The 12,768-nt window shown below is 61.2% G+C and overlaps 1 protein-coding gene across 1 annotated transcript in view; it reads right to left on the reverse strand.

The window, feature by feature from the left end:
- Positions 1–12,768, reverse strand: part of DSCAML1 (DS cell adhesion molecule like 1) — a 117,511-nt gene that overhangs the window by 16,250 nt on the left and 88,493 nt on the right. Inside the window, exons 9-14 of the mRNA XM_054176087.1 lie at positions 9,293–9,571; positions 8,671–8,790; positions 8,366–8,542; positions 1,317–1,516; positions 592–688; positions 371–499 (exon numbers count right to left, since the gene is read on the reverse strand). Coding sequence (XP_054032062.1) covers positions 371–499; positions 592–688; positions 1,317–1,516; positions 8,366–8,542; positions 8,671–8,790; positions 9,293–9,571 — 1,002 coding nt within the window. The remainder of the gene's footprint in view (positions 1–370; positions 500–591; positions 689–1,316; positions 1,517–8,365; positions 8,543–8,670; positions 8,791–9,292; positions 9,572–12,768) is intronic.

Consider the following 12,768-nt stretch of genomic DNA (forward strand, 5'->3'; position numbering starts at 1 on the left):
GGGCCCCAGGCTCCTCCAGCTTTCATCCCCAGCCCCCGTGGGGTCTTCCCTCTCCTCGCTGCAGTTTGGTTTTGGCTTCTCACAAATATTGTCTCCTTTAATATTCCCTTTCAGAGGCTCCCACCCAACAGAAATTAACATATTTCATTACTGCTGCTCTCTCCTTCCTTCATCAAAGGAGCTGGGAAGCAGAACATTCCCTGGGAGGCAGCCCCGCACCTGCCCACGCAGCCCAGCCCGGGGCTGCAGCGGCCGCAGCGCAGCCCCCGGCCCCAGCACTTGCCAGCAGCTGGCACAGGGTGAGGAGGAGATGCCAGGCATCACCCACCTGGCTTGTCAGGGCGAGGAGGAGGTGCCAGGCATCACCCACCTGACTTGTTCTTGTACTCGATGTCGAAGCCGGTGATGATGCTGTTGCCGTCGAAGCGCTGCGTCCACCGCAGGTTCATGCTCCGAGCTTTCACCTCGCGGATCTCCAGCTCCGGCGGGTCAGGGGGCTCTGGGGGCACACAGTGGCAGGTCAGGGATGAGAGGCAGAGAAGCCCCACCCTGGGAGCAGAAGGATCCTCGTGGCGAGGTTGCAAGGTGTACCTTGGACGGTGAGCTGGATCAAGCCCCTGTCCTCCCCGTAGGAGTTGATGGCGTGGCAGGAGAAGAAGACAGAGTCCCCGCGGTCCGCTGGCTTCAGCTGCCAACGTTTCAGGGGGAGGAGAGGAACCACTTCAGTCTGAGCTGCCCTGAGCACCATGGCCTGAGCACCATGGCCTCACCTTCCCCCAACATCCCAGCCTGCTCCCAGCACTATGGAGCTGTGCCCATGGGGCAGGTCACCCTCCAAATCCCAGTGCTGAAAATTGCTTCCTAGGGACAGCCCTGCAGAACCCCTTCACCAGCAAGAGCCTCTCCTGCAGGCAGCTGAGATGCGGTGCAAGATCCAGGGGCTTGCCCCTGCCAGCAGCCGGTGGCTGGGTTTTAGCTGGGGCCATTCAAACCGGAAGCCTGGCTCCTTGCAGGGGCCCAGGGCAGCGCTAACTCCTACGCCGGTTGCCAAAGCCCAGGCGCTGGCCAGGTGCTTCTCCTGGCCGCACTGCAGCCTGCTGCGCTGGGACAGACACAAGCAGAGCGTGGCGGAGCTGCAGCTTCCAACAGCCCTCCCTGCCAGACCTGGCTTTGCCACGCTGGGCTCCCAAGTGCAGCGCCAGCCTGCGTGACGCCCAGCGAGGGCCACCCGAGGACCCCCACCCCCCCTCTGCCCCCCACCTCCATCAGCCAGGAGAGGCAGCCTGGGGCTGCAAAGGCCCCCTGGGGGCGCTGACCTTGAGGGTGGAGATGACCTCGTCGCCGTTGTCCTTGGTGGTGATGGCGTAGCGCATGTTGCGGTCGGGGTCGATGACGGTGTCGCCCTTCTCCCAGCGGATGATGATCGGCCGCTCCCCCCGCGCCGTGCAGTTCAGCTCCTTCGTCTGCCCCTTGATGGCGATGGTGGTGTTGGGGTGGGAGGTGATCATGGCCGGGACTGGTGGGGAGGCAGGAGGTCGTTGCAGGATGTTAGGGCTTGAAAGGGACCTCTAAAGGTCATCCAGTCCAACCCCCTGCTGGAGCAGGACCACAGAACACATCCAGACAGGGATGGAAAGGCTCCAGAGGAGACTCCACAACCTCTCTGGGCAACCTGCTGCAGGGCTCTGGGAGCCTCACAGGGCAGAAGTTCCTCCTCATGTTGAGGTGGAACCTCCTGTGCTGCAGCTTACATCCACTGCCCCTTGTCCTGTCCCAGGGTGCAGCTGAGCAGAGCCTGTCCCTGTCCCCTCCCTCCTGACCCCCAGATATTGATAAACATTTACCAAATCCCCTCTCTCCAGACTGAGCACCCCCAGGGCTCTCAGCCACTCCTCACAGGGCAGTGCTGCAGTCCCTGGTAGCTCTCCCTTGGACTCTCTCCAGCAGATCCCTGTCCCTCCTGAACTGGGGAGCCCAACATTCCAGGTGAGATCTCACCAGGACAACGTGTGCCCAGAGAGCTGTCTGCCACCCATGAGTGCCCAGAGAGGTGGCTGCCCAGAGAGGTGGCTGGGTACTACCTGTGAGTGCCCAGAGAGCCAGGTGCCACCCATGGCTGCCCAGAGAGCTGGCTGCCCTGAGAGCTGGCTGGGTACTACCCATGAGCGCCCGGAGAGCCGGCTGCCACCCGTGGCTGGGTACCCCCCTGGCCGCCCAGCCCCGGCAGCGCTGGGGGTAGCTTCCAGCAGGAGGCGGCGCAGCGTGCCCGGAGCAGCAGGGTCCTGGCTGCGTCAGGGAGCTCAGGATCATGAAATAATGAAGCAGATAAATTTTCTAATGCAGAGCATTACAGCAGGGCAGACAATAAAGCGGCAAAGACAAACAAGCCGGCGCAGGCCCTAATGAAGAGAGAGGCTCCAGCCGGGGCCGCGCAGGTATGAATTATTGACTAGGGCTTTACACTCCCGAGGATGAGAGGAAGAATGTTTTCCATCACTGATTTGCATAATTCACTCCCAGAAACCTGGGCAGAATATAGAGTGGGATTGCACAGCGGCCAGGCTGCCTCCGCGCTGCAGATGCCACAGACCATGGAATCGGCCAGGCTGGAATCCAGCTCCGGGCTCCTCAGCTCAAGAAGGACATTGAGAGACTTGAAGGTGTCCAGAGAAGGGCAAGGAGGCTGGGGAGGGGTCTGGAGCACAGCCCTGGGAGGAGAGGCTGAGGGAGCTGGGGTTGCTTAGCCTGCAGAAGAGGAGGCTCAGGGGAGACCTTCTTGCTCTCCACAACTTCTTGAAAGGAGGTTGTAGCCAGGAGGGGGTTGGTCTCTTCTCCCAGGCAACCAGCACCAGAACAAGAGGACACAGTCTCAAGCTGTGCCAGGGGAAGTTCAGGCTTGAGGTAAGAAAAAGTTCTTCCCAGGAAGAGTAATTGGCCACTGGAAAGTGCTGCCCTGGGAGGTGGTGGAGTCCCCATCCCTGGAGGTGTTCAAGAGAGGTGTAGCCCTGGCGGGGTTGGGTTGCTGGTTGGACTGGATGCTCTCAGAGGCCTTTTCCAGTCCAAACAATTCTATTATTATCTTGTTCCAACCCCACGGGCAGGGACACCTCCCACCAGCCCACCTTGCTCAAAGCCACATCCAGCCTGGTCTTTAACACTTCCAGGGATGAGGCACCCACCACTTCTGTGGGCAAACCATTCCAGTGTCCAGCTATGTGCCAGAGGATGGTGGGGGGAGGCCCCATGCCATGCTCACCGCCCACCTGGGCTGCAGCACCCACCATGGCCACATCCCAAGCAGTGACTGCAGCACAGCCTTGGGGCACCACAGATTCCCAGCTCGCAGTGTGCTGGAAGGGAGCCTCAGAGGTCATCCTGCCCAGCCCCCAGCACAGCAAATCCCTCTTGCCGCTGGCAAACACCCCCAGCCCTGCCACCAAGCCGCTCGGGCCAGCAGCTTAGCCATGGCACTGCCACGGAGCTGGGTGCCCAGCCAGTGTGAGAGGCAGGCTGGAGGGGCAGGGGCAGGCTGGGTAAGGCAGAAAGAGAGAGAGGGAGAGAAAAAAAATGCAATGCATAAACAAACAGCAGCGCCGAGTCCCGCGGTAATGTATGGTAATGACAGCCCGCAAAGGCAACACACGCTGCTCTAATGGGGCACCAGAGGCTCTAATGAGCTACAGCTCCATGCCTGGCACTGCCAATGTAATTCAATTAACAGCCAAGGAAACCTCCTCCTCCTCCTCTGGAGCTGCTGCAGTTAGTGGGGTGCAGGGCAGGTACCCACGTGGCATGGACAGAGTGGTGGTGCCCAGCCCGGCTGGCAGCCCTGCCCGGGGGGGGAGCATGGCATAGAGATGGCAGAGAGGTAGGAGGTGGGAGAGTCATAGACACAGAATGAGTTGTTTGGGTTGGAAGGGACCTCCAAGATCATCAAGTCCAAGCATTAACCCAAGAGCAGTGCTCAGATTCATGGTGTGCTGCTGCTGACATCAGCAAGGCTGCCCCTCGATCCTGGGGTCAGTCTTGGGACCCTCACTCCAGGAAGGACTCTGAAGGGCTGGAGCAGGGCCACAGAAGGGCAACAAAGCTGGGGAAGGCCTCAAACACAAATCATGTGAGGAGCAGCTGAGGGAACTGGGGTTGTTTAGCCTTCAGAAGAGGAGGCTGAGGGGAGACCTCACTGCCCTCTACAACTCCTTGAAAGGAGGTTGGAGCCAGGTGGGGTTGGTCCTTCTCACATGCAACAAGTGACAGGAGAAGAGGAAATGGCCAAAATTTGTGCCAGGTTGAGTATTAGGAGAAGTTTCTTCCCAGCAAGGGCTCTCAGGCACTGGAACAGGCTGCCCAGGGAGGTGGTGGAGTCCCCTTCCCCGGAGGGATTTGGAAGCCACATGGATGTGGTGCTGAGGGACAGGGTTTAGTGGCAGTGCCTCAGTAGCAGTGGCAGCATTGTGAGCTCTAGGGGAGTGTTGGGCTGGATGATCTTCCAGCCTCAGCAGTTCCATGGTTCTATGAGAGGCCACCTGCCATTCAGCACCTGGGGACAGGAGGCTGCTTCCCTGCATTCAGCCTTCACTTGCCCCAAGCTGGAAGCTTGGCTGTGGCCACAGCGGCCGAAGGGCCAGCGGAGCCCCACAGGGCTGCAAGAGCTGGGGGGCATCAGCCCCCTTCCTGGCAAGTGGCAGCCCCAGGAGTGGAGCTGCTCCACTGCAGGCTCTGCTCTGCTTGAAATGCAGTTATTGATGTTTGATTAAGAGCAGCTCCCTGGATGTAAACATTTCCACTTCTCTCAGCTGCTGGGTCCCAGGGGAGCGGCGTGCGGTCCGCAGCGGGGGGAGCAGCACTGCAAGCCCGGAGGAAAGCCCAACCAGCTGTGCAGACAGTGCTGGTGGGGCACAGAGACAGCACCTCTGAGTGCTGCCACCCAGCACCTGCTCTGCTGCTTGTGGAGGGACAGCATCGCTGGGACTGACCCTCCAAGGGCTGCTGGGGGCTGCTTCAGGCTGCCCCAAGCCCCCCAGCCTGGCTGCAGAGAAACCAGGAACACCGGCTCCTGCCTGCCAGAGCACCAGCCAGAGCCCTGCTGCTGCGCAGGAGAGCCTGCCTCTGATGCCTTCTGTGCCTGCCCATGCTCCCTGTGCCCAGCCCCTGCCAGCACTGTGCCACACTCCCCCTGAGCCTTGTTAACAGGGCTCTGACACCAGGCTGGTCCCGCTTGCTGGGCACAGATAAGGCTGGTGACAAAGGGAGGCTTGGCATGTTCTGCCATCCCACACCTGACTGGGCCACGAGCCGCCGGTGACAACTGACTGAGAACGGTGACAAGGGCGACAAGGGCTGTGCCTGCCTCCCTCACCCCCTCCTCCTCGCTGGGAGCCAGCTCTGTGATGTTAATTTGATTGCACCTACTGCAGCTTCCTTTCTCTGCTGCTGAGCTGAGCTCCACCTGAAGCAGGAGCTGAATTCCCCTGGCATGGGAGCAACCAGTCCAGAGCTGCCACACAGCCTGTGCCCCACCAGCGGGCAGCTGTGCCTCTCTGCCAGCCCCCTCTGCACACCCAGGCCCCTGGCCACGGCAGTGCCAGGGAGAGCTGAGCGCTGGTCTCCAAGTGAGCGCTGCCCCCCGTGCCTCTGCGTGCCACCACCCCAGCAGCCCCAGCACAGCCTGCAGGGCCCCCCAGGGATGTGTCCCTCTGCATCCCACACTCCCTGCTCTCGACACCCGGGTGGGTGTGCAGCCATCTGCTAAATGCCATTTATCACGCACCGGTGGTGCCCTCACCTGTGCCCACCCCCCGGGCACACACTGCCGTCCTCCAGCATCCCCTGGCTTCACGGTGCCCCTCACCAGTTCCTTTCCAGAGCAAGGGTGGCCATGTCCCCATGGCAGGGCAGGGAGATGCTGCCTGCACCCAGCCAGGCAGTGGCACTGAGGGCTGAGCAGAGGATGGGAAAGCCCCAGGTGTGGCTGCACCACAGGCATGGGACAGGCACAGCTGAGGGTCACAGCCCCAAGCTGGTACCAGCAAAGCTGGGTGATTTCCCTTGCCCCCCACCTAACAAAAGCCATGGAGCTCCTCCTGGCACTAGGAGGTCCACAGATCCTCGGGCCAGGACCATGCACACTGGTCTGCATCGCAGCTCCCTGAAAGGAGGCTGCAGCGAGGTGGGGGTTGGGCTCTTCTCCCCAGTGTCGGAGGATAGGACAAGAGGAACTGGCCTGAAACTGTGCCAGGGAAGGGTCAGCTTGGAGAGGAGGAAAAATGTCTTTGCTGCAAGAGTGGTCAGGGACTGGCACAGGCTGCCCAGGGAGGTGGTGGAGTCCCCATCCCTGGAAGGGTTCCAGAAATGTGTGGCCATGGCACTTGGGGCCAAGGTTTGGAGGCCACGGTGGGGTTAGGATCTTGGAAGCCTTTTCCAGCCCAAACGATTCTGTAATTCCATGCTTCCACCACGAGGCCATCTCGGCCCCCGGAGCCCATCGTGGCGCTGTCGGGGAAGGGGCTGCAGGCTGCCTGCCCTGGCTGCTCCCCTTGCCCACATCAGGCTTTGTTCGGGCTGTGATTAACTTTCCCTTCAGCCTGTCTGCAGCGCTCTGACTTTCCAGGAAAGCCGGCGCTGATCTGGCTGTAATTGGCTGACATTTCACTAAACAAACAACTACCCCCCCCCGAAACGAACCAAAACAAAGAGCTCCGCATCCCGCTTAATTGGCTGTGGCGCTTCGCCGGCACCGATTCATCCCCAACCTTTTCAAAGGCTGCGAGGTCTCCAGGAAATGGAGAAGCCCGTGCATAATAAGGTTACGTGCTCTTCAAGTCAGCAAGCAACCTGTCCTGGGATGCAATTAGGGCAGAGAGCAGGGACACGGCAGCAGATCCAGCTCCCAGCCCGCTGCACGCTCGCCCGGGATTAATCGCCTCGACTTTGTACCTGGCCCCCTTGAAGTGCCTTGTTTGAAGTGGCTCGTTTGGATTCATCAGTCGGTGGGAGAAATTAACCAGCTGACAGGGAGGGGAGCGGAGCCACGGGAAAGCAGAGGCTGGCGGGGAGGGGGAAGCAGCCCTCGGAGAAATGCCTGCCGCTGCCAGAAACCGCAGCGATGGCTGGGGAGGGGAGGAGGGGAGGGGGCTGCCTGAGCGGAGCTGCTCTCCTTGTCTTGTCCCAGGTGAATCCCCAGGTGTCAGACCCTCACCGGCACACAATGGCACCTGGGGCAGGCTGTGCATCCCCTGCCCAGGGGGCAAACAGGGGGCTCCCAGGGCTTCATAGAAAGGTTTGGCTTGGAAGGGACCTTAACGATCATCCAGTTCCAATCCGTGGGCAGGGACACTGTTCACTAGCCCAAGGTTGGTCAGGGCCTCGTCCAACCTGGCCTTGAACACCTCCAGGGAGGGGAGACACACAGCCTCCCTGGACAACCTGCTCCAGTATCTCACCACCCTCACAACCAAGAATTTCTTCCTCATCTCCAGTCTTAATCTGGCCTCTTCCAGCTCAGATCCATTCTCTCTCATCCTATCACAACAAGCCCTTGTCAAAAGTCCCTCCCCAGCTCTCCGGTAGCCCCTTCAGGTACTGGAGGGCCTCTCCAAGGTCTCCCTGGAGCCTTCTCTTCTCCAGGCTGAACAGCCCCAGCCTGTCCCACAGACCCCCTCCGGTCCCACTCCAACAGTTCCATGACCTTCTTGCATTGGGGGTCCCAGAATTGGACATAGGACTCCAAGTGGGGTCTCACCAGAGCAGAGGGGGAGAATCACCTGCAACCCCCACCCACTGTGTCCCCACCACCACATCCCATGGGACAGGGCAGAGTTTAGCCCTGCTGAGCCCAGCCCTGCCTCCAGCCGTGCCGGAGCTGCCACAGGGGAGCGAGAGGAGGCTGGGGCCCTCTTCGCCACCCCCTTGGTGAGGTTTGAATGCTCCAGTCCTAACGACGGCGGAGGAGGAGCTGGGGGATTATGCAGCCTGCCGATAGCCGCGGGAGAGGAATCCAATGAGCAGCGCAGTTCAAAGGCGGCGCCTGACAACACTTCCCAGCCCGGCCCCGGCAAATTAGCCCTGCGAGCTCCTTCCCTCCCGCACGATGTCCATTGATCGCTGGGTTTATTAAGGACAAAGTGCATTTAATAGCAAAAGGGAAGCAGGTCCCTGGAGGAAGGGGATCAATGCCCTCCCCGTGCCCTGCTCATCGATCCCAGGGATGCGCGGTGCCGAGGGCAGAGCCACGCTGAGGAAGAGAGGGCTGCACCGGCCCAGGGGCTGCACCGGGCCAGGCTCTGCTCACAACCTCCCCACCCCGCAGCCACCTTCACCAGGTCCCCAGCCCCTTTGCCACCGTGGCATGGCCCTGGCTACTTACTCTTCACGGTGAGGAACATGGACTTGCTGATGTCTGTGCCCACGCCGTTGCTGGCCTGGCAGAGGTAGTAGCCAATGTCCTCCTCCAGCACGTGGCGGATGAGCAGGGAGCTGTTGGGCAGGATCTGGATGCGGCCCGTGAGGGGGATGGGGTGGTACTGCTGCGGGTTGCCACTTCCTAGGAAGGCACAGAGACACGGAGCTCAGCCAAGGCAGAGGAGCCCTTGGGAGGCTTGGTGCTGCCATACCGGAGGGGGCCTGTCCCCAGCCCCGCGGGGGTGCCCTGCTGCTGTGTCTCATCCCTACCTTTGGCGTGTTTCCACATGACTTTGGGAGGGGGGTACCCATCAACAGAGCAGTTCAGCACCCCAGCTTTGCCATAAATGCCATCTTGGTTGTTGGGTTGCACCACAAAGCGAGGAGGCACTGAGCAAGTGGAGAGAGAAGACAATCACCAGAGCGAAAACCTCACCAGCTCCTCACAACTCCTCCCTGCCCTGCTGCTCACCCTCCCAGCCTGCTTCATAGGATCACAGATGTTAGGGGTTGGAAGGGACCCCCGAAGATCATCAAGTCCAACCCCCCTGCCAGAGCAGGACCACAGAATCCAGCACAGGTCACACAGGAACACATCCAGACAGGGCTGGGAAGGCTCCAGAGAAGGAGACTCCACAACCTCTCTGGGCAGCCTGCTCCAGGGCTCTGGGAGCCTCCCAGTGCAGAAGTTCCTCCTCATGTTGAGGTGGAACCTCCTGTGCTGCAGTTTCCACCCATTACCCCTCGTCCTATCCTGCTTCTGAGGTGCTCCTGCAACGGGGGAGCAGCCTCCTCTCCCTCCCTCCCTTCAGCCTTGAAGTTGCCGCTGCTCCCTACCGTGCTGCCTCTCCACCACCCCCCGCCCACCCCCCGCCCCGGGGCCGGCCCGCACCGCGCACGATGAGCTGTCTCTCGCGGCTGACGGTGGCGGCGTCGTTGCTGGCGATGCAGGTGTAGTTGCCGTTGTGCTTGAGGGAGACGCTGGAGATCTGCAGGGAGCTCATGAACTCCTTGCTCTCGATGGTGACCCCGGAGCCGGAGAGGATGACGTGCCCGTCCTTCCTCCAGGTGATGTGGATGGGCATGTCCCCGGAGGAGACCACACAGGGGATGTAGAGGAGCTGCCCGATGGAGGCTGGCGGGAACTCGAAGGGCTGGATCAGCGGAGGGACTGTCGAGGGGAGAGGCGGAGAGCACGCTGGAGGAGCCCCATCCAGGGACAGCCTTCCTCCAGCAGGGATGGGCTGCGGAGGGGCTTGGGGGAGATGCTTCCCAGGAGGAGGAGCAGCCCAGAAATTAAGGCTGGCTTTTGTTTCCCCCAGGAACACAGCCGGGGAGAGCAGAGAGGACAGTGGGAAGACATCTCCTATCTGGCAGGGCCACCACACTAAGAGCAGGGTGGAGAAACATTTACCTCCCTGCACTGGGGAAAGCCCTGGCCTCCCCCCACCCAGCCGAAATTCCACCTCAGCATTTATCTGCTCGTGGAAAAGCAATTATTAGATGGATGCTTCTCTTAAAGGCCCCGGATTCCGAACCAGCCATTATCTTTCTGATAACTTAATTAGGCAACCGCAGCCTCTCTCTGGCAATGTGGGAGGGGGAAGAAAGTGGAGATGGAGACAATTAGCTTAACAAGGCTCAGCACCTGGTAGATGAGATCCTCTTTCCGCAGTCTCCGTAATTAAATTAGCAGGCTGCCAATTGTCCCCTCGGCAGAAACGAGCTGCCCTCTGCCGCGGGCTCCCTGCACCGCCACGCACGGCCCTGGGCCGCCCTCTCCCGCGGGCTCCCCGCACCGCCACGCACGGCCCTGGGCCGCCCTCTGCCGCGGGCTCCCCGCACCACCACGCACGGCCCTGGGCCGCCCTCTCCCGCGGGCTCCCCGCACCGCCACGCACGGCCCTGGGCTCCCAGCTCCACCCCGGCGCAAAGGGCTCCGTGCCAGGGCTCTGTCCAGCTTGGGTGGGAGCTCTGCGGAGCAGGGGGCAAGCTGCTGGCCACCCCCTGAGCTGCTAACCGCTGCAGGCAGGGCTGGCTTGCCCCTTTGCCAGCCACAGCGACGTGGCTCGGGCTGCCGGAGCCATGGAGCCAGGCTGCCTGTTTTCCATAATTAATGAATAATTAATCGGCAATGCACTGCAGTCTATTGCAGAGCAGGGCCGGGCTTGTGGATCCACGCCTCTCCAACACGCCCCATCGGCCGCCTCTGAGCTGCCAGCAGAAGGACACAGAAGTCTTCCTCCCACAGAGGAGCTCTTCCCTGCCTGAGCTCCCCACAGCCAGAGCTTGCTGCAGCAGCAGCTGGCACCACACAAGGATCTCGCTGCCCATGGTGCCCACCACATAGCCCAGGACAGCACCAAACCCACATGTGGTTCATCAAAACCATGCCCCCGAGTGCCACGGACACACATTTCCTTCAATGCCTCCGGGGATGGGGAACTCCACCACCTCCCTGGGCAGCCTGTGCCAATCCCTGACCACTCTTTCCATGAAGAAATTTCTCCTAATCTCCACCTCACCCTCCCCTGGCACAGTTTCAGGCCACAAGCTCACGGGGTGGCCTGGCACATGTGGCAATAAAAGCTTTGTGGGGCTCCACACCCCCCTGCCCTCCTCTCTCTCCACAGCTCCATCTACTTGCTCCTCTCCACAGAGCTGGCTCTGACTCTTCAAGGGCCTTGGCAAACCTTTCCCACAGGGTTTTTATCCCTGCAGCTAGGCATAAATCTCCAGCAGCTGTGCCAGGGGTGGGATGAAGACATCTGGCTGTGGCAGAGCAGCTCCAGCCGCTCACCTTCCCCATCCTGCCACCGGCCACTAATCACCGCAGTAAATCCTGGCTGGGAAGGGTTTGCTCATTGTTGCCTCCCAGCACACAAACCTCGGCTGAGCTCCAGCAGCCTGAACCTTCTGATGGCATCTCCTGGCGCTTCAGGCACACACAGCCCTGCAGCTGCTCTCTCCACACCAGCCCTGCCCATCTCACTCATCCCAAGGACAAGAGCAGCATCGAGTCATGGAATGGTTTGGGTGGGAAGGGATCTTTCAAGGTCAGGTGGTCAAAGCCCCCTGGAGTCCAATGGGAATGTCCCCAGCAGCACCTTGTCCCCATCACCCCTTGTCTTCTCCAGGGGACTCCTTGCCAAAAGGGAGTCTCCATCCTCCTGGCAGCCTCCCTTTATGTCCTGGTCCATGCTGATAAAGTCTCCTTAAGCCTTCTCTTCTCCAGGCTGCACGAACCCAGCTCTCAACCTTTCCTTGCATGGAGACCCTCCGTCCCTCTGACCAATCTCCAGGCCCTTCTCTGCACACTTTCCAGCCTGTCCACATCTTGTTTGTGGACCAAAACTCACTCACCTCCTCCTTTTGCAGTCAGCAGAGCAGAGGTGGCCATGCCCTGCCCTGCAGACCCAAGGGGAGAGAAGCCCTCCCCAGCCACCCTCAGGTTATCCACAGCCTCCTCTGCTCAAAGCCTCGCAGAAGAGCCTCAGCTAATCAAGTGGTGGCATCGATAATCAGCTTGATGTGCTCTCTTGCTAACCTCGCTCCTAATAAGGAAATGGTGGCTGGAAGGGGAGGGGAGAGGGAAGGAGGGGATCAGAGGAAAATCCAGCCCAGAAATACCCTGCTGGGTGAGCCCCAGACAGACAATTGGGCAGCTCGGTGCCTGGCGTGGCCACGTTGGGCAAGATCAGATACTGCCCACACCACGCTGGGGACGGGTGGGGGTCAGAGCTGGGCATGGGCAGAGGGGAGCAGGCAGGACTGGAGATGGACAAAGAGGAGCAGGCAGGACTGGGGATGGGCAGAGGGGAGCAGGCAGGACTGGAGATGGACAAAGAGGAGCAGGCAGGGCTGGGGATGGGCAGAGGGGAGCAGGCAGGGCTGGGGACGGGCAGAGGGGAGCAGGCAGGGCTGGGGATGGGCAGAGGGGAGCAGGCAGGGCTGGGGACGGGCAGAGCCGAGCAGGCAGGGCTGGGGATGGGTGGAAGCAAGCAGGCAGGGCTGGGGACGGGCAGAGCCGAGCAGGCAGGGCTGGGGATGGGTGGAAGCAAGCAGGCAGGGCTGGGGACGGGCAGAGCCGAGCAGGCAGGGCTGGGGATGGGTGGAAGCAAGCAGGCAGGGCTGGGGACGGGCAGAGCCGAGCAGGCAGGGCTGGGGATGGGTGGAAGCAAGCAGGCAGGGCTGGGGACGGGCAGAGCCGAGCAGGCAGGGCTGGGGATGGGTGGAAGCAAGCAGGCAGGGCTGGGGACGGGCAGAGCCGAGCAGGCAGGGCTGGGGATGGGTGGAAGCAAGCAGGCAGGGCTGGGGACGGGCAGAGCCGGGAGCACTGCTCGCTGCCAGCACAATCTCAGCCAGGCA

Source organism: Dryobates pubescens, chromosome 34, assembly GCF_014839835.1.
Source record: "Dryobates pubescens isolate bDryPub1 chromosome 34, bDryPub1.pri, whole genome shotgun sequence".
NCBI lineage: Eukaryota > Metazoa > Chordata > Aves > Piciformes > Picidae > Dryobates > Dryobates pubescens.